General features: G+C 41.1%; 1 protein-coding gene and 1 long non-coding RNA gene across 2 annotated transcripts in view; one reads left to right on the top strand and one right to left on the bottom strand.

The window, feature by feature from the left end:
* LOC309525375 overlaps window positions 1-11056 on the top strand; it is a 42238-nt gene extending 31182 nt beyond the window's left edge. The window contains exons 5-8 of the long non-coding RNA XR_014216196.1: window positions 2328-2422; window positions 5412-5854; window positions 8186-8246; window positions 10652-11056. This is a non-coding gene — a long non-coding RNA (uncharacterized lncRNA). The remainder of the gene's footprint in view (window positions 1-2327; window positions 2423-5411; window positions 5855-8185; window positions 8247-10651) is intronic.
* On the bottom strand, window positions 396-14684 carry CCDC174 (coiled-coil domain containing 174). The gene is made up of 11 exons (XM_082210921.1): window positions 14515-14684; window positions 11956-12060; window positions 11079-11179; window positions 9498-9559; window positions 9105-9285; window positions 7380-7475; window positions 5869-6005; window positions 4948-5042; window positions 4154-4277; window positions 2467-2619; window positions 396-1640 (listed from the first exon to the last, which is right to left on the bottom strand). The coding sequence occupies exons 1-11, from the start codon at window positions 14554-14556 to the stop codon at window positions 1315-1317; spliced, it is 1422 nt and encodes a 473-aa protein (XP_082067047.1). The 5' UTR covers window positions 14557-14684; the 3' UTR covers window positions 396-1314.
* Window positions 14685-22201: the final 7517 nt, after the last annotated feature.

Raw genomic sequence — 22201 nt, 5'->3', positions numbered from 1 at the left:
TACATAAAACAGTTGTCTGACCCTTGTGCGTAGCTTGTCAATATTTTAGTAGTCTGTTGCCATCTAGTGGGCTGTAGCTTTGTTAAGTCTCAGGAATGCTTTGGAGAATAGAAGTTGCCACCGTTCATTGGGCTTACTTCTTGAAGAGAAATGTGATCTTGAGACACATGGAATTGCTGTTCCCTTCCACCAGCACACACACATTTGCACCCACCCATCCCGCTTGTTGGCTCCATCCAATGCAACACTGTTGTTCCTGTTTACATCACTGAGATAAGTAAATCAGGAAAGGGAATACACGAGTGTTGCCTTATTTTTTAAAGCAATTGCAAAGCTATGAGCCCCCCAGATCCTTCATCAACTTTAAAGCTCAAACTAAAATAGACACTGCAGAATTGGAAAACGCATCCAGTTTTATTTTGCTGCCAGTTGTCATCCTAATCACTCTGCATCAGTGAAACGGACAGCTTTAAATATTTAAGTAACACAAAACAACTGTTCGGGTTAGGGAGATGGGTGGGGAAAAACCGCTGAATCTTTCCATTATATTAAAATAGCAGCTTCTGGTAACACTCACCCACATGAACTGCTTGCTTTGTCAGCACTGTCAGAAATCCAGATGATTAATGGGATAGCAGAACCAGCACCATACTAATCTTAAGAAGCTTCCATTCAATGCACTATTTTGCTCGGTATGTGAACAAATGCCAGCTGCCACAGGGTGGACATGGTTTATAATTTAAAAGACCTTTCATGGAATGCTGTTTACTATACTGTACAAGTTGGCACTAAATTACTCTAATGCTGGGATGCAAAGGCCTGGACAACTAATTCTGCATGCCAAAAGGAGGTGTGTGCTGTGTTTCTCAAAGAATAGCCTGTCATGTTAAATAATAAACTGTATTTCAAAAACTAAGGGGATTTTCAAAAGCAGTTCACAAAATAGCATGGTGGCCTCTTTCTGGGTATGCATACCATTTTTTTTTAAAAAAAATCATCACTCCCACTGGTCAGATCCAAGGCCTTAGATTTGCCTAAAGGAGGCCCTTGGATCTTAGTCATCATATTTATGGTGATGCAAACAGCAGTGGAAATGGCAGAGAATACAGAATACTATAGCAATAATTTTTAAAAGCAGAAACCTTTAATGCTAGTGGTGACAGAAGTAGCACAAGGGCTGCAGTAAGATGCATACATGACAAAAGGCATGTGATACCTATCCTACCAAGATACCTTTTCTCTTGAGCTTTAAAACAAAATGAAAAGTGAGAATCCCAAACAATGTTTTCTGATTAATCTCAAAACATCTAAAGCTCATGTTACTTGTTTATAGTATGACAGCATGTCATCTAAAGTTTGGTAAGCCGGCTGTTGATTTTGCAGTTCACTGTCATGTTCCTGAGTAGGGGGGAACTGATTGCTCTGTGAGCTGCTACTGAAAGGCTCAGTTGATGGGGATGGCAGGTTTCTTGTCAGGGTTTCTGTTTTTTCATATGAGGTTCCAGGCTTGCTCCAATTCTGGCTTCTAAAGTCATGTGTTCTCTTTTGACCCATAAAATAAGCAGAGGGAGGTGCAAATTCTGGGTCTCGTTCATTTCTGAGATCTTCCTGCTTCTTTGACCACAGTCCAAAAGTGAATTCTATTAACGGGAAGAAGGGAAAAAAGAGCAAGCTCAATTTTATTTTATTTTTTACATACTATGCTTAACCATCAAACTCTTCCATTAACTCAATCTTGGTCACACTGTCGCATAGCCACAATAAACTAGAGAGGCAGAACTAACGAAGAAAACACACATTTTAATGCTATGAATGTGTCAACATTCTGCTTGCATGGTGTGCCCTCTAGTGGTTTTGGTAGGGAATAAATATTTTGAGAACAAAGTCACTGGTTGAAATACAGTGGTACCTCGCAAGACGAATGCCTCGCAAGACAAAAAACTCGCTAGACGAAAGGTTTTTCCGTTTTCGATTTGCCTCGCAAGACGAATTTCCCTATGGGCTTGCTTCGCAAGACGAAAACGTTTCGCGACTTTGTTTCCTATGGGAAACCGTGCATCGCAAGACGAAAAATTCGCTAGACGACAAAACTTGCGGAACGAATTAATTTCGTCTTGCGAGGCACCACTGTAAGTTCTTATTTCAGGTGATAATTTTTCACTAAAAAGTCCTCAAGGGAATCAAGGAGCACAACAGAGAGAAGGTGAGGCTAAAATGTTTTCCATTTTTGCCTAATGAATAGAGAGGTAGCATAGCCTTCTCCCCAAACACCTTAGATTCGAATCCACAGGAAATGTGGTGCCTTCTTTTTTTTTTTTCCTATGCAGGGCTATTACAACATGAAATTCCTTCACCTGAAATGGTTCCAGCCCACCAAAGCAGAGATTATACTGACACAGTATGAGCAGCTCACCATTCAAAGGTTTTTTATACCATGCTAAGCTGATGCACATTTCAACTCTTTACCTTTGCCTCTATCCCATTCTCGGACATAGGGCACGCCAGGCTTTGTATCTTTCCTTTCCTGAATGATCACTTCCACTTTTCTATTTTCCGCAGAAACTCTTGGCACTTCAATGGGCTTGGATTCAGCTGCTGGCGGCATAGAAACTTCTTCTTCTGTTTTAGTGGAGAATAAAAATTATTAAAACAAATATTACTCTGAGCCAGGAGATAATTAAACAAGCTACTGCCATGCTACAAGTTGACACTCAGAAGAATTACCTAATCGGGGGGTGGGGGGAGCATCTCATTGGGACGTTCACTCCCCACCCCGCAAAGAAAACTGCTGTAGATAAAATCACAACAAAGCAAGAAATTGAAGAAAAAATAAAGCCCTAGCATTTCAATAGATAGCTCAAATGTTGCTTAGCAATGTATCTTTTAAAGGCTGCATTGGAATAACAAGGGGGGGACTAAGCAAGACTGGAAATATTGCACTATAGTTTCCTAGACTTCAGATAACTTTTGGCCCTGCAGATGTTGCTGAACCACAGCTTCTAACAGCCATAGGAAGCATGACTAATGGCCAGGGAGTTGTAGTTCAGCAGCATCTGCTGCGTCAAAGGTTCCTTCTACTTACCCCAATTGTTTTATATCACAGGTGAGGAACTTCCAGTCCATGGGCCCTTCTTGGCCTGCCATGCCCTCTCCCCATAACTACGCCCACCCATCAGCATGGCAGTGTTGAATCCTGAATAGGTTCCACTGCCCTGTTCCCAGCTGCAAGCAGCATCATGCAGCAGGATGTAATATGATGATGAGCAGAGATTAAAGCCCTTTCCTTTCTCCTTCAAGCAGGGAGCGAAGGGGCATTACTGCTACTGCCCGCCCACTTAAAGGAGAAGTAGAACAAAGCACAACTGGAACCAGGAGGGGAGAGACTGATTCAAATAGCACTTTGAAAAGCTGCAGAGGGGATTTTGATGGGTGGCCAGTTTTGTGTACCTGTCAAATTTTACTCACAAGGCTGATACTGATAAAAATCTGGACCATGGAGTCAAAAAGGTTCTCCACCTGGTTCTATATTGAGCATGCATCATGACCTTCACTTTTGCCAGGCTTCACCAGTCCTACAGAAGCCAATTAACAGTGGCAACAGAAATGCCTTGAAGTAGATGGAAATAATCCTAATAATTTTAATGAAGACTAACGAAGGCTTCTGAATATCTGACAAATGAGAAAGTTTGGAGACTAGGCACAGATGGCATATATGAGCTCTGAATTGAAAAAAAAGTAATAAAGTTTAGCCGTATCAGTACATCCCACAATCCTCTGATTCCCAACTACTTCCCCCTCTCTAAAATGCATTCTCTAAGTGAACATCTTTCTCTACTCTTCTCAAAAGCTGCAACATCATATTGGATTCAAGGTTTTATCTGAGCAAGCCATACTCTGAGAAGTCCCAATGAAATCATGGCTAACAAGTCAATTTATTTCAATGGGTCTTCTCACAGTGTTGCTTAGTCAGATATAACCCTCAGAAAATGGATTCTGAATACCATCTGAAAAAAAAAATGCAATACAATAGAGATGAAATATTGGTCTTATGATCAGCGTTTAACGAGGTCCTCATTAACAGTTCAGCTTTATGAATACAGATGTGGCTCCTTTGTTCTCTGCATTTAAGGAAAGTAATTTATAGAGAAAGTACCTCCATTTTCCTTTGTGTCACCTTCTTTCAATCGCTTTTTCGCTCGAAGCTTGGACAGCCTGGCTTCCAAAACAGCCTTACGTTTCTCTGCTAAATGTTCACGTTTTGCTCTCTGGTCTGTAGTCTTAGAACAGTCAATGACAATTGATTTATGTCGTCAGTAGCAAGTGATTTACGTTGCTATTTCCAATAATTCACTGCTTACAATCACACACAGACACTACTTAACAGCCATGTAGTTTACTTCAACCCATCTCCCCCCACCCCATATTTTTCAAATCCAAACTCTGATATTGCAAACACTTCTGTAAGTGGCCAAATAATTACTAAGGCATGATAATAAAACCTTGGTATGATCTAATCTTATTTCAGAGACAGTCTTAAAACAAACAGTAGGACGTACAAGTTTTTCATTGCAGCCACACAACTAAAGGTTTAGAAGGAAATGAGTATTTTAAATCGAAGTCACACTAAGAAATCTATTTGGGAAACTTGAGCTTCTGCATAATTTTCTGCACCTAAACCTAAAGAATAAACTGGAACCCAATTTGAAGTTTTAATCTCCCTACATTTGCACACGTGGAGATTCATTACCCACAGATGTCACAATAATAATTCGGACACATATTGGCAGTTCTTGATTCAGCTACGATTACTACACGTCTTTCAAAAGGGGGGCACTGGACATTTTAGGTTACTGCTCGTATGCACCAACCATACAATACCCAAGGAAAAGCTCCACAGTGGAACATATATTTTCCCCCAGCACAATTGTAAACACTTAAACTTCATACCTGTTCTCTTAGCATTTCTAAGGTTTCCATTTGCTTTCTCCTCAAAGCTTGATCACGGGCAAAGGCAAAGTAACCAACACCAAGCTGTCTGGCCTCTGAAAGGAAGATGTTTTTGTACAGTGTTATGAATTCATCCTACATTAAACTACAGGGATATTGAGACACAGAGAGTTGCCTCTTAGGATGATATTCAACACTAGTCACAGGAACACAGAAGAGTACTGAATCCATCTAGCTCTGTTTTACCTAGAGTGACCTGCAGTTCTCTAGGGCTGCAGACAGGAGTCTTTCCTATCCCTCCCTGGGATGCCAGGGAATTAAGCAGGGATCTTTTGAAAAAAGAAAGCATGTGTTCTACCACTGACCTACAGCCCTCCCTAGGCAAAGGAAGACAGTGCTTGCTTAAGTCAGTTTTCAATGAAGCGGAATAGTAACCTGTTTATTACACCTCTAAATACACACAGATTACTCACACCACAACAATCTGAACCATCTTTTTTCAATGGATTTCCCCCACTTTCAACGGATGAAGGATGGGGACAGAGAATTTCTACTCTTCTGACAGTAATCACTCTGGATCGAGTTTAAACTTTTTATGATTTTATTGTATGACTTTATGTTTTTATATATTGTTGTAAACTGCTGTGATATATTTTATGATACAGCAGTATATAAACATTTTAATCACTAATTAGGTAAAGATGTGTGATGTATTATTATATGTTGTATAAGTTTACGGGACTTCCCCCACATTTAATTATCGCATCCTGTGAATTCTGCACGCTGATGATCACCTTGCTAAAAAAATCAGGATATGGCCTTGATCGAGAAGATATACTGAACTGAATCTATTTATGCAATGGAAGTAGAAGCGCATCTCATTTCTCAAAGCAGATCTGCACACGCAGTTAGAATACACACCATTTTCTCTAATGTCCTCATAATGCATTGGTCCCATAGGTTTCTTTAGGGCTTCTTCTTCTTCCCTTTCCCACTGCTGACGCTGAAGCTCCTTTCTCATATCTTCAGACAACAAAGTCTTCTCTTCTGTCATTTGCCTAAGGGGGGAGGGGAAGCATCCCTTAAGAGTTTGTGAGTGAGAAATGGTTGTAAACCTACCAATCCCAAAACCAATTAAGTGTATCCTATCTAAAAGCACAATGCCATGTAACAGCAGCTCTCTAAGAGCCTTAGAGCACCTCTGGGTAGATATTCTGCTGAACTGCCAAAACACTTGCAGAGCAGCCACCAAAAGCATTTCTCTACATGTCCTTTGAGTTGTACATTCTACAATATAAAGGGATTGTAATTACTCAATGCTGTAAATTGTTACATAGCTTTCAGAAACTATTTCGAGGGAGCAATGTGCTGCTGACACGGTACTGTAAAATCCTGCCTTAAAAAGCATTTCATTCGTTATCTAAAAAAAAAATGTTAAGAGAAAAAACTGGAAAATTCCTAAAAATATATGAAATAGCTCCTCCCACTGCCAAGTGTTCACATTTCTCTGCAGAAGGCATTCTCTTGATGGGAAGCAAAGACGGAATAAAAAGAAGATAAAGCAATTGGCAAGCTACCCTCATCAGATCAACAGAGTTACATTTCAAGATCTTTTTATTTTTCCTACTTAGCTATGGAAAAAAATGAATGAGCCAATTACTTAATAACTCATGCGATTAGTTTCCCTAAAATGCCCATTTTGCCCGGTTATCATAAGACTTAATAGTGGAAAAACAAATCAAGTTCTATTTAATAGAACATCATGTCCTTGACTTGATCAAAAAGCTTTGAAATGCATTTATCCAAGAACAGAAAATGCCAGACTCCTCTAGGTTTCATTAGGACACATTAAAATTCAGTTTTATTGCCTGCGGATGGTCTCATCAGAGTGGTGCATGCTCTGGTTATCTCCCACTTGGACTACTGCAATGTGCTCTACGTGAGGCTACCTACTCCAGAATGTGGCAGCTGGACTGGTGACTGGGAGTGGCTGCAGAAACCATATGACACCGGTCCTGAAACACCTACATTGGCTCCCAGTACATTTCTGGCAAAAAAATTAGTCACCCCTGATTTCCCCAAGCTGATCCTCAACAAGAAGCATTATAACATTGCTAACTTGGCTGCAAACACAGATTTGACCAAAATGCACAGACAAATTTGTCAACTTGCTCATCTCCTAGAAGCTTTTTCATGTATTTATGTAGAATTTGTTCTCTACAAAAAAAAATCAAGTGTCCTCTTAGCTCAAACAAAACAAGATTCGTCAGGAACCTGTGCCGGGCTTAGGACATGGGGTAAAGAAGCAGCTGGATGTACGCTTCTGTGAACACGGAACATTTTCCATCAGAGTCCAACTGGCCAAGTACCCATACCCCACCATTCCATATGTGAAAGAAAACAACAGCTATTTAATTTAGTACAAGCATCACCTCTTCCCCTGAAGCTCTTTATCCATTTGAAGCAGATGTGGCAAATCTTTCTTCATACAGCGTCTAGAACGGCCCAAGGAATCCACATAATCTACCCTAGAATTAAATGTAAAATCAGCTTTATACAGAAGTAACAGTCTGATTTATAACTTAGAAACTAAGGAAACAAATACATATATGTAATATGCATGCTTTGCATAGAACAATCCTTTAGTTACCTCACCATAAATGTTAGCAGTCACAAGTTTAACAGAGCACTATTTCTCCCCCCCCCCAACATTCCCAACATTTATGAGAGTCACCATTTCTAAAACTCACTGTAATTCAGCTGCTAGCTTTTGTGATAAGGTAGTTAAAGAACCATTAAAAATGTACAATAGCATGCATCTAAACTGGCACACTGTGCCTGCTCCCTGTGGCGAAAATAATGATGCAGCATTGACTTCCCACACAAGTATTAAATTTGAAACAATATTTTTCAAGACTCATTTAATGATCGCTTCTGCATTTGTTCCACTATTTTAACGAAAGCTGAACACAGATGCAAAGCAGAAGGTCTGTCAATGTTCTTTTTATGTAAAATGGTTTCTCAGTTACTTGTCTTATCGAAAACTGTTCAAGATCCAAACAAGTACAGTAGCAGTAAATGCTGCCCATTAAGAGTGGCAGTAATATTTGGTGTTTAATGCTCCAAATTATTTAGAGTGCACAGACACATAGCTGTCCAAAGTGCTGATGGGCCCAGCATGCAGTGCTAATTATTAGCTATCAATGAATTATGCTTTCATTATGTTGCTTTTTCCAAGAATGCCAAGGACCCAGGAGTAGCTCTCTCTATCTCTACCCACCCCCCAGGAGCAACTACTGGTAGGTATCCAATTTCTGTTTATCAGAGTTTTTTCCAACTCTGGGGGCCGATTTGGGGGCGGGCGGGGAGAGAAACCTTGCAGCATCTCAACACTTTTCTTACACATTCACTGACTGTCCAGAAAACAATTTATGAGTTGTTTGAAGTACTAAGATGACTGTTTGCAAGATGCATGCTTTTACAACTAAAGTAAATTTAAATATCTAGAAATTTAACTTCTGTAACACAAGCTTAAATAAAGCAGCTCCAGGCAAGCCAGGAAAATAGCAGTTGTGATCTTATGGGCCAACAAGTTCACAGAAGTCTTAGGAGAGACTGACAAATATCAATGCTTTTAAAAAGTATGCACTTTTGTTTTATGAAAATATTGCTACGGAATATTTTGGCAGGGGGTTGGACTCGATGGCCCTTGTGGTCTCTTCCAACTCTATGATTCTATGATTCTAAAAAGGGAAAGGTGGTTGTTTATCTAAGAGATGTGTATACATCTGATAGGAGAGCAGTGAACAGAATTTCAGCTGGTTGATTTAATGACTTCTGCATATGAATCAAACTTAAAAATGCTGTTCAAAAAAATATTATGACTGAACTCTATTCTAAATGGAGGACGGTGTGAAATTCATGCAACATCTAACCAAGGAAAACATACAACTGAATCACCCTTAATATGAAAAAGCATAGTCTACTGGAAATTCTTTTGCAAGGAAAACTCATGGAATACTGTTTCCTTATAGGTAAGAAAGGTAACTATAGATTAGTAGTATCCTTCACTTAAGAGATGCTCTCTGTGTAGGAGGTGGTATGGGACTGATGGTAGTAATTGTAGAAATAATAGAAAACAAGATTGAACCACAAACCATTCTTCAGTGGGGTCCTGAGGAGGTGGAATTTCTGCTTCAGAAAGTCTCTCTTCCTCCCTGTTTGCCTTCTCTGCTGCCTTTCTAGCAGCTTCATTTGCACACAGCTCCTGTACTTCTCTCCGTTTGTCTATAATCTTCTGGGTGAAATCCACAAGGTACAAATCCTCAGTTTCTTCATCTAAAACAGAAAAATCAATCTGTAAGTGACAGATATCAAAAGGACCCAGCCAAGAGAGGAGTCAATATAAAATTGCAGCAATCAGCTCTACCGCTGCCAACAATGCCCTTGACTACGCTACATGACAATGCGCAGAAAACAGAATCTGACAAGCAATCCTAGGGAGATAGTTGCCAATTTTGCTGTACATAAAGAAGAAGGCTTTCACTCACCTGGAAAAAAGTCTCCTTTCGTCATCTTCTCATAGAGCTGTGCTTTCTCTTCTAGTTTCTGCCTACAAAACACAGGAACACACCCCTTTCAGTTAACCATGAGAAAAGAAAGAAGTCTTTTGCCATAACGAATATGGGAGAAAGATTTCATTTCTTACATCATTGCCTGCAGTCATGGCTGCTTCCTCTTAAGGCAGCCTACGCGACCTAAACCAGCAGCAACAGGGGCGTTTTTGATTCCCAAGGGTGGAATGGTGAGAATACTGGGTCACTACTGATGTAACTGTGGACAGAACAGCAACATCCTCCACACAATCATGGGCATGCATATATACAAGGACCTCTCAGGAGGAATCACACGGACGCAATTTTACTTTTTTTTAAAAAAAGAGGCTACAGTGCTTTCCTAGAGGCCCAGGAGGCAATAATCAAAGCCATGGGCACTATCAAAACATAGCAATGCTAGGGAGAAACTTTTTCCGGTTTAATAAAGCAACTTATTTTGGTAGAAACAACAGGGGCCCTAGCTGCAAGCACAATTCTCTCTTCTCTGTGCACATTACTTCCTTCCTTGTTCCTTCCTTTTCTGTAATGCAACAGTTTTTCATGAATTTGCCTGTGCGTTCCAAGCCATTTGTTCCTTAGCGCCCTCAGGAACAAGGAGATGGGAAAAGAGGGATACTACTAGTTCCAGTTGGAAAGACACCAAACCTCCAAGAATGTGATGCTGTACATAATTGTCAAAATGCTTAGAATGATGTTGGATTGAAGTTAAGGGGTTTCTAGCTGTAATGGTATAAAAGAATATGAGAAAAATTGGATTCTTAACAGGTAAATTTAGGTTACAATATATCAAGATTAAAGATCAGGATAAAATAAGGAGGGAAAGGAATTGCTGAACTAATAAATTGAACTGGAATACAAAAAGGGGAGGTATGAGGAGGTCTGGGAAACAAGTAAATGAAAGATAAGTGATGAAAAGATTGAATTGTTTTAAACTATTTTTATTTTTTATTTTTTATTTTTCATTTTGTAACATTGTAAAAACCTTAATAAATATTTATTTTAAAAAAACATAATTGTCAAAATGCAAAGAGTGTTACACTCCCCAGACACAGATAATGAAGGACATTACTTATTCTTCTTACTTGCAGATAGACTTCAATCCTGAGCACTTCCTAGGGACGAATGACCCACTGAAGTGAACTGAGACTTCTGAGCAAAAATGCTGATGAGCGTCCTACAAAGTTGGGGATGTATTTCAAAGGAGCATATGCCTGAATCTGAACTCTCTCATGTGCAAACTGTCTGATAAATCACACCCTTAGAAATGGACTTCAGATGCATTTTAACAGGCAACCTGTGGCATCAGATGCACAAATGGTTACACACTTGGTGTCAGAGAAATTATTGTCTATAGCACAGGCATTCAAGCCTAGGGCTGCAAAAGTTCAGAACTAATTTCAGAAGCAGAAACTGAGCATCAGCTCTGAAGCACACAGTCCTATTTTACATTTGCTCAGTGTATAATATGTAACCAGACTAATGAAATTTTATGTCTTCCCTTCTCTGAAGTATTACCTTGATTTGTCCAATGTTTGTTGCTCTTCTATCTTTTGTTCAGCATCTTTCTCAGATCGATCTGAAACACCTTTATTCTGTTTAGTCCAAATGCTTGGCTTCTGTAACATTAAATTTTCAAAACGAAACATAGATACTATACCAGATACTATATCAGTTATCACAAATAGTCATAGAACATCCAGCACTTCCATTGTCAGAGGCAGCATGCTTTTGAACACAAGTCGCTGAAAACTGCAAGAGGGGAGTGTGATGTTCCACTCAGATTCTACTTGTGTGCTTCCCAAATGCATCTGGCTGGCTACTGTGAGAACAGCATCCTGGACTAGATGGACTTTTGACCTGATCCAGCAGGCTTTTATTTTTTTGTTTAAAAGAAAGATAGATCTTTCCATCATCTAGGCTCCAGTACTGGCCAGTTCTAAATACATCAGAGCTCAAGTGTGTGACATAAGGCCCCTACCCTATATCCAGCACACCAAAGCTTTCCATTCCTACAAAACTCTTCCTAAATGTAATAAATGGTATGCAAGTAAGTTGCCTAACAATAGCATGGGGTTCTACAGGCTCTTCTCTTTGAAACAAGAAGCTCTATTCTGTAGTATAGAGAACTACAGAATTATTGAATGTCAGTTTACACAATTCTTCAAATTGCATCTTTCTAGCTCCCTAGCCTTGAGCCTGTTACATTTCTGGAAACTACCGTTCAGAATTTCAGGCAGCTGTTCAAGGAGAAGATCACTCTTGAATTAGAGTCCCACTGAATTCAACAAGGTTATTAAGTTGTAGGCTGCAATCCTATGTACAATTCCCATTGAATTCAGCAAACTTATTTCTGAGCAGATAGTTATAGGATTGAATTGTAAACAAATTCTACCTTGTTTGTTGCTTTAGGTTTTACAGGAACTCCAGCATCTTTTAGAAGTTTTTCTTTTTTGAATTCTTCCTGTTTTCGGAAAAGTTCAGCTTTCAAGTCTATGAGCTGCATCAAGCACAGCGAAAAAGAAAGACAATTTTCCAGTTAGCAAGACAATAAAGAACTTTAAATGAGTCTCGGTGGAAAAGAACATAAATTTGCAACTATAGTCCAACAACTGAAATACTTACAACCTTGAGAAATTAAAATACTGGTAAGGTGACCAGCGCAAATGCATATAAAGTGAGGGTTGACAAAACTTTACCCCATACAATGTTTGCTTAGAAATAGACCAAATATAAAAGGTAAAGGTACCCCTGCCTGTACGGGCCAGTCATGTCCGACTCTAGGGTTGCGTGCTCATCTCGCTCTAGAGGCCGTGAGCCGGCGCCGTCCGAAGACACTTCCGGGTCACGTGGCTAGCGTGACGAAGCTGCAGCTGGCGAGCCAGCACCAGCGCCGCACACGGAAACGCCGTTTACCTTCCCGCTATAAAGCGGTACCTATTTATCTACTTGCACTTAAGAGTGCTTTCAAACTGCTAGGTGGGCAGGAGCTGGGACCGAACGACAGGAGCTCACCCTGCAGCGGGGATTCGAACCGCCGACCATACGATCGGCAAGTCCTAGGCACTGAGGTTTTACCCACAGCGCCACCCGCGTCCCTTAAACCAAATATAATATAGGATAAATAAGCAGTTGTAGATTCAGATGTTCTTTATAGCCTTACAAAAAGACAAGGACTGATATTTGATTACCTCAGATAAAACCTGATTATTTTGAAAACTCAATTGATATGCCACACTTGCACTGACTGGGATCATTCTTGGCAGCAAAGGAAAAATGGGTCACCTGATGTTATCTCCCTCGTATCACAGTGGTTCTTGGGGGGGGTGAGGATGTAAGAACACAACTCACCAAGCTGAAAAGGTTTCCAACCTCCAATTAAAAACACTAAATTGTAACACAGCTTATTTTATGGAACATACACTGTCATTTTTAATCAGTCATTTTTAAAAAGATTTGCAGGGGAAATTGATGAGATTGTCAGTCCCAGCTCACTCTCCCAATCAATATACTTGATCAAGCAGAATATTTACGGTATATACCTAAGAGAATATCCAACATCATCTTATCAGACATTGCACATTCCTACCCAAGTGTTTCTTTTATGCAAAAAACCCAAAAAATGTGAATAAAAATGTAACCGAGCATTATGCAACACAGCAGTGGCATAGCTCAGGTATCTGACCAACTGCTCAGAATTTTCATGTATAATAATAATAATATTTATTATTTATACCCCGCCCATCTGATTGGGTTTCCCCAGCCACTCTGGGCGGCTTCCAGCAAAATATTAAAATACAATAATTCATCAAATATTAAAAGCTTCCCTAAACAGGGCTGCCTTCAGATGTATTCTGAAAGTCAGATAGTTGTTTATTTCTTTGACATCTGATGGGAGGATGTTCCACAGGGTGGGCACCACTACCAAGAAGGCCATCTGCCTGGTTCCCTGTAATTTGGCTTCTCGCAGTGAGGAAACCGCCAGAAGGCCCTCGGCGCTGGACCTCAGTGTCCAGGCAGAACGATGTGGGTGGAGACGCTCCTTCAGGTATACTAGGCCAAGGCCATTTAAAGGGCTTTAAAGGTCAGCACCAACACTTTGAATTGTGCCCAGAAACGTACTGGGAGCCAATGGTGGGATCATTTCTAAAAACACTGGTCTGTACTTCACTTAAGAGTAGTACATTCTGGTTGGATTGAATGAACAGGTCCAATAGCTGTCTACATCAACAGCATAAAAATCTTATTGTACTCTGGGTAGCTAAAACATTTTTAAATGAAGGAGTGAGCTAGACCCTAAACATGATCCTAAAACCTAATTGGGTTTCCGCTCCCCTTAGCAATGCTTTCTGAAATATTTGAATTATCAGGACATGGAAAGAGCTGGAAAATTACATTCTCATCAGGACCTCTTCGCATTTAAAGAGCCCAGGAACTGTCAAGATGGTCTTGACAATCTGAAAGGTTCACCATCAAGGGAGGCCCTTGGGATTAGCAGAAAAGTTGAGGTGTATGAGAAATGGGTCTTAATTTATACCTGGCACTCAACCCTAATGTCGAAAGGTAGATATTCTTACTACACGCCCGCCCCCCCCCCCGCTTCAACCCTAAGGTCCCGAGGCAGGTTACAGCATTAAAACCACAATATTAACAACAATCTAAAGCAACTTATAACCATAAACATTTAAAAAGACAAGTAAATTAGAGCTTAAGGGTGCATGTAAAGTGGCACAAAGAAAACATTTGTTTCCCACAGCTTAGCCTGGGCTGCTCACAATCTGTGCAAGGGCGGCAACTTCTTCTGTCATGCCAAAGGTAGTAATGCTGGGTTTTCCAAGTACCCCCGAGCATGTGCAGAGCGCCCCCTTCCAGCAGAGGCTGGGCCTTCCAGCTCAGCCCCCTTTGCAGGGGAAGAAGGGCACCCTATGGGCTTCCTCCCCGCTTCGCCACTCACCGAGGAAACCGTAACATCCAGCGGCTTCTTCTTCTTGTCCATATTGCCGCCGCCGCCGCCGGCCGCCCCAGCGACAGCCGAGGACAAGCGACGCGGAGACGGTAAACACAACGAAACGAAACCCCGTCTCCGGATACTTCCGGCTTCAGGCGCGACGTAAAGCGCGAACCCGGCTTCCGGGATGGAGACGGCTGCTTCAGTACCGCCGCTTACGACAGTGTCGTAAGGGGGCAGAAAGGCTTTGCTGCGCGAGGTGTCGAACGTTGCGGGAGGTGCGCTAAGGGAGCAGCGCAGAGCAGAGAGGTTGGGTGGCCAGGGGAGGAAAAATAAGGCTTGTTAACATAAGAAGTAGCTCTGCTGGGTTCATTCAAAGGAAAGTCCAGCTGACTATAATCAGTTGCCTCTGCAGAGTCCAAAAGCCTGGCATGGAGGCAACAGCCCTGTTGTACCTCTTGTTGCTTCCAGCAGGTGGTACTTAGAGGTTACATCGCCGTTGAACCTGGTAGCAGCGTATAGCGCAGAAGGCAGATGGACAGATTGCGGGGTGATTTGCAGTACGTCGAGGCTTTCTTCTGGCTCCTAATTATTTAGCAATAACTGCAACGGAGAGCGCACGGTAACCAAACCATAGGAAACTCACCTTGTTCGTAGCATAGACAGAAGCTATAAACAGAACCTGATGTTCAGAGTTACAGATAGGTAGCCGTGTTGGTCTGCCATAGTCAAAATAAAAAAAATTCCTTCCAGTAGCACCTTAAAGACCAACTAAGTTAGTTCTTGGTATGAGCTTTCGTGTGCATGCACATGTGTATCTGAAGAAGTGTGCATGCACACGAAAGCTCATACCAAGAACTAACTTAGTTGGTCTTTAAGGTGCTACTGGAAGGAATTTTTTTATTTTGATGTTCAGAGGATGAGGATAATTGTTTGCGGAGGCAATCTTAAATTTGTGCATGTGCAGGGGGTGTATGGATATGTGTGCTGGCACACATCCCTGTCCTTTTAGTACTGAGAGGAAAGGTCTGAAGGCAGACTCTTAAGTGTGTTCGGCTGAAATGACAGTCTTCCTCATGCTCCAAATTCCTGATCATGAGAGGTTAGTAATCCTGTAGGGAGGTTATGGTGAGGTAGTCATGCTCCCCTGCACATCACCTCCATGTGCAGAATTTAAGAACGCCTAAATAGGGCTAAATAGAGAAAGTCAGACTTCCCTTCTCTACAAAGATCTTCATGATTCCCTATTATAAGAAAAGTAGAATGTCTTTGGTAAATCTTCCAGCTTCTAATTTTCCATAATTAGGGTTACTCTGAGTCTACATTCATTTGTTAGTAGGGTTTGAGGTTTGATCAAATGAGCCCTATATTATGCCTGCCTTGAATGTATTGCGTAGCTGTAGCCTCTCATTCCACCCACCCCAAGGCTGACTGCAGCACAATGCTTCTAACTCTAAACTTCCCAATGTGGAGGAAAAACAATGTTACAGAGACGCCAATTTGAATGGAAGTTCCGACTATCCTATGAGGTTAGAATTAATTGGCGTAATAGACTGTTACTTAAGCTCTGATTTGGCTGGGAACTGGCTCAGGCTCACGCTTCCATTCTCTCAGATGCGTATGAGTCATTTTAATAAAGGAGAAATGCGCCTTGGTTTGACATGTTTGAAATGTGGTGTGTAACCAGTCAGTCAGTTTCACACTGTGATATTGCATAATTTATGGGCTCAAGCCACGAGCGTAACCTTTCGCTGGCATTCCCTTCCTCAATTAAGAGAAAGAAAGCAACAGGCAGTAATGAATACCTGCTCAATTGATGAGCAAGCGGGGGCTATGGAAATCGGACTCAGCCCCTCAGCCCACCCCTGTTCCTTGATCTGCTATTGGCGTGTGATTCACCGCTCTGAAGAGTAGCCGAGACAGATAGTTTCAAAGGCTTTCTGTTCATATCAGTCCAGTACTGTCTACGGAATGAAAAGCTTTTAACGTACGGTTCCATCAAGGAGGGCTGTGCCTAACACAAGTACTGCAGGTTTGCTTCGCTTTGTAAAAGCACCATGCGATTGATCAAAGTATTTTAATGATCAGAGGTATAGAAAGCCTCCCTGGAACATGCCTAGCCTACTAAAATTGGAAAGGTGCACACTCCTCTAGCATAGTGTTGGATTTCTCTTGCCTGTTCTAGCAGAGGGGTGGAAAACCTATGTTGCTGGACTACAGTTCCCATCATGCCTGACCACTGGCCATGCTGGTTGGAGCTGATGGGAGTTGGAGCCCAACAACAATAAATGGAGGGCCACAGGCTGTGGAACTCCTGTTCATTATCCTAGCTTACATTATAAAGTGGATATTATAATAGACCTGACCAGGCTCTTTACTTAAACAAAGAAACTGGATCGAACTTTTTAGTGGTCTGTTTTTCTGTAAAATCCAACTTTAGCAATATAAAAGCAAAGGATTTGAGGTGTTTCTAAAAACTCATTAAGTTCAATCTCCTTACATTCATTCACACAGAAAGTTGGCCTCAGTGAATGGATTTTACTGACAGGGTTTATGGGCAAAACTTTTCTGCCACCTTATGTTTGCTAGATAACTTTGGAGGTTGCTGCCTTCTGCTACTTGAAAGGCTTGATTGTTTGTACTTTAGACCACATTGAAAGCAACCCCCCCCCCAAAAAAAAAACCAATTCAGGGCACTATAGTTTGTTAAGAGTTGCTGTGAATTGTAACTCTGTGAGAGGTAATCTACATTGCCCAGAATTCTTGGAGAGAAGGTACGTGCTGTGTGCTTTATGGGTGCAACGTGTGTGCAAGCCTTTCTTGAAACACCTGGGAGCATTTGCTCGGTAGTAGCCTTTTATATAGTGCACATGAATTTCAGATGATGCTCTGCTGCAGTCTGTAGATTTGATTGACCTTAAAACAGTAATATTGATTGATCTGATGAGTGGACGGCTCTGCTTATGAGGAATCAGTTGACTAAATGACCTTAGCCCCCCAAGATTCTACCTGCCCATTAGGGTAATGAGCCTAAAATAAGAAGCACTCTTGCTTGATCAGAACATAGGCCACATTCTCCAGCATATTTTATGTCTGACAGCAGACAAGCAGGTATCAGTCGGACTGCAGAAGCAAGGCAGCAAGGTATGTCCTCAGGAATTGGTAGTTAATCAGAGGCACGCTGTTCTGAGCAAATACCTATGGCACTGTCTAATCAGATGGATAATCTTTTTCCTTCTGAAGGCCGTCCCCATGCGGGTAATCTAGGAGCCTCATGCTGACAGTGGACAGGGCCACAGCCAGTGGTGGGCAGGGCCAAAGTGGGTAGGGATGCCTTTTCTCTTTTTGCCACTCCTTTCTCTCCACCTTGTCCCCTACTGAGCAGGCTGCTTGGGAAGGGATATCTTGCCAGAGATCTGATCATTTGCAGAGAACGCCTCTTTCCATCACTCCAACCATTTTGTCCATTTCTCCCCTTCCTCCTCTCCCTCTGGGCTCCCCTGTCACATGCATTTAATTAGGCTGAGCCCTCTGGCCTCAGGCTTCTCACCCTTGATGCAAATCACAATCTGATGAACCAGTATAATTAAAAAGGAAGGAAAACAATGTTATTAACTTTTCAGATTGCATATAGCTGTCATTAAGTGTATGTAATATACTTTATTAGAGATCTGTGAATGCTAAGTAAGCCATTGTGTTTCTAATCTAATGTCGTTGATAACTCAGGAATAATTGATTCAGCACTTCTCACTAATATGCTCTAGGTTTTAGCACAAAATTGCCTGGATAAAACACACACACACTTATCACCTAACACTTATTAAAGGAAATAAGTTAAGGAAATTGTCCCCAAGATTAGGAGGTATTAGGTTCCTATCATCTGATAGACCTGAAATATCACAAATATCTCATTATGAGGCAATTTCTCAAGATGAGATATGTGGAAAATCACAGACATACATCATAAACCCCGGCTCCCCCCCCCCAAAAAAAGGGAGGGAACACCATTGCCTTGGAACAGGTGACTTTAAAGAAATAATTTTAGCAAACTAATTTGATGGACTTGCTATTTTGAGAATAATTCTTGTGTTGTTTGTAATAAAAAAGCCTAAAAATAGAGCTTCTCAGTCTTTTAGTGTCACATTGCTTCAGAGAGAGACAGAGAGAAGAAGAAGAAGAAGATACAAGAAGATGTTTCAGCCTTACAGACAGCATGTGGACTGATAAAATAAACCCTTGGAACAAATATCACAGGAAGGGAGGAATTAGAAAATTCACAAAATTCATCTACCCCTTTTAAGCATTTGCCTTAAAGATGCCCACAATAAGTACTATATCCCTAACAAACAGCAACTGCTTGCATGCTAATAGTTTCAGATTGCCTTCGGCATATAAATTTATTTGCAGTGCAAAGGAACGATGTATCTGATTAGTACAAGGTGCAGGAATATGAATGTAGCAGATACAAAGCATTTGAATTTTCTACAACTCTGAGGAAAGATTTAGTAATAGCCTGGTTTGATTAGTCCAAATACCTATAAAGTCGAGCCTTCTGTTCCCTGCAGTTGCCACATGTAGGCACGAGCGCAAAAGCCCCTCTTCAGTATCGGAGGCCGTATGCTGATAAACATTAGCTGCTGGGGAACAGGAGCAAGACAGTGCTATTGTGAGACTTGTGGGCTTCCTTATAGGCAGCTGTTTAAAAAGGTAAAGGGACTCTTGACCATTAGGCCCAATCGTGATCAACTCTGGGGTTGTGGCGCTCATCTCACTTTATTGGCCGAGGGATCCGGCGTACAGCTTCCAGGTCATGTGGCCAGCATGACTAAGCCGCTTCTGGCGAACCAGAGCAGCACACAGAAACACCTTTTACCTTCCCACCGGAGCGGTACCTATTTATCTACTTGCACTTTTGATGTGCTTTCGAACTGCTAGGTTGGCAGGAGCAGGGACAGAGCAATGGGAGCTCACCCCATCGCGGGGATTCGAACCGCTGACCTTCTGATCGGCAGGTTCTAGGCTCTGTGGTTTAACCCACAGTGCCACCCGCGTCCCTAGGCATCTGTTTAACCACTGAAAAAAAGGATGATAGAACAGATGAGACTTTGGCCCAATCCAGCACAGCATGTCTTATTTTCTTGCATTGTCATTTTGAACCAAAGGAACCTAATAAAGACCATATTAAGCTGCTGTTTCCAACAGCAAAAATAATTGCAGCATGTAACTGGAAGTCTGGCAAGCAAACCTCTATACTATTTTGAGGTGTGTGAGAGACAGCTGTGTGTGAATCTTTCCCTCAAGATTAACTGTACCACAAACCCACCCATTATGCACTAAGTGCTGCAATCATTTCCTTTTCCTCCCCCCCCCTTTAATTAGTGGTTATATTGTATTTTTATTTGATGTTCTTGCTTTTGTTCGATTTTTTTAGTTTATTCCAAAATAAAAAGAACTCAAGTCTTTTCCTTTTAAGGGCCTCATACTAGCTCCATTAAGCTTGAGGGTGCTTCAGTCGCAATCAAAAATAAGTTTGATCATGAAGCCAGAGGAGACACAATTAGAAAGTTATGTGTATGTGTGTGTATTTTCACGCTTATGAGGAGAAAGAGTGAGTGAGAAGTATTGGATTAGTAAGTGGTTCATGTAGTTGATGGGCCAGAAAAAAATCTTACCTTTTGTTGATCACAGAGAACCAGAAGTTAATACTTTTCATTTTAATTTGGCAAGGATGACTTGTGAGAAATCTTTTTGAGTAAATCAGTGAAATATTATCCTACACATGGGGCTTACAGAAGAATAAATGTTTGGCTTGTTTGGTAAAGGCTAGGATTACAAACTGGAGAAGGGCAAATTCCAACTGAGGGGTGGGTGAAGCAGAGGGAAGGTTTAAATCTATTACACAAGCCTCTGTTTACTCCCTGATTCTGGGCAGAAAGACAAAAAATCTCTTTCAAAATGGCACATGGGACTTGATTGTCTAATATCTATTTCGGGGTTTATCAAATCTCTTCCCCTGAGGGTTGATACCCCATCTGTACACACACACACACACACACACACACACACATTCAGAATTTAAATAGGGCTGAAAAAGAAGTACATTTGTGAAAACGGAACTTGCCACAACTTCTCCCCCCATCCCAATAACTAGTTTCTAATCAGTTGACAGGAAATGTTTGTCTTGACTATCAACCCTAATGTCCATCTTCTGTGAAATTTTATCTCCCCGCACCCAATTCACTGTAGCTGATCTTAAAAAATGAAAGGTGCATGTTACTTTTTTGCAACCTGAGTAGTTGCAGCATGTAACTGGAAAGGAGATGTTTTAGCCCTGAGAGATTCCATTTTATTAGGAACTACTTCATTACTGAGCACTTACTTTGCAGAATGTTATAGTGCACTCGGTTAGCGTAAGCACCAGGCGTCAGTAAGAAGATGTTCTGCTATATTTTCACTTCGTGAAGATTTTATCAAGAAGATCTTTGGAGCATGTTGTAAAATGCCCACACATTAAGATGTCTATTGCGGAACTCAGCTACAGCCAAAGAGCACTTTAAAACTGCACTGCACAACAGTTTTGACAACGATTATTATTATCTAAAAAAATCATATCCGATATACATCGATAGTGTTCTATCGAAACTGAAGAACACTAAAGCAGATTCCGTGAAATATTGCGTTGTTTGTTGGGTATAATAGGAGGGGAAATATTAAAAGCTGACCAGAAATAGTTTATGTACGCCACTATGGCAGCTAGAACTTCATTAGTCCAAAAGTGGAAATGGAAAGAATTACCGATGGTAGAAGAATGGCAGACGAAGATGCTGGACTCTGCGGAATTAGCAAATCTGACGGGAAAATATGAAACCAGAGCGACCAAGCGTTTCAGAGAGAGTGGAGTAAATTTTTCAATATATAAATTATTGTAAACATATAAAAACACTAGCAGGACTGTGATAAATCCTGCAATGTTTATTAGAAGGAAATTTATACATGTGCTTAAAGTTTAAAAGAACATTAAGAGAAAATGCAGAATTGTGAAGGTATAAATGTGTGGATCGCTGAAGAATTGATGCTTTTGAATTATGGTGCTGGAGGAGACTCTTGAGAGTCCCATGGACTGCAAGAAGATCAAACCTATCCATTCTTAAGGAAATCAGCCCTGGAAGGACAGATCGTGAAGCTGAGGCTCCAATACTTTGGCCACCTCATGAGAAGAGAAGACTCCTTGGAAAAGACCCTGATGTTGGGAAAGATGGAGGGCACAAGGAGAAGGGGACGACAGAGGATGTGATAGTTGGATAATGCTCTCGAAGCTACCAGCATGAGTTTGACCAAACTGCAGGAGGCAGTGGAAGACAGGAGTGCCTGGCGTGCCCTGGTCCAGGGGGTCATGAAGAGTCAGACACAACTAAATGACTAAACAACAACACAAATGTGTGGAATTATGATGTAGTTTTTTTTAAAAAAAACAACCAGACGACGTGATGGAGGAAAGTCAAGTGGCTCAGTAGAGCTAAAAATATGTAAAAGGAAATAAGAGGTTATATTAATGTTAAAAATGGGGGAAAAAATTAAATGAAATATTGTGTTGTGTGTATTCAGTGATGACGTCTTGAATCTACATCTGGCTCCTAAATATTTTAAAGATACAACTATAAAATTCTATGCACGTCTACTCAGAAGTAAGATT

This window comes from Podarcis vaucheri, assembly GCF_965113315.1.
Source record: "Podarcis vaucheri genome assembly, chromosome: 2".
In the NCBI taxonomy this organism is placed as follows: domain Eukaryota; kingdom Metazoa; phylum Chordata; class Lepidosauria; order Squamata; family Lacertidae; genus Podarcis; species Podarcis vaucheri.
The sequence above is the reverse complement of the archived record's forward strand: the minus strand, read 5'-3'. Positions and strand labels throughout refer to the sequence as shown.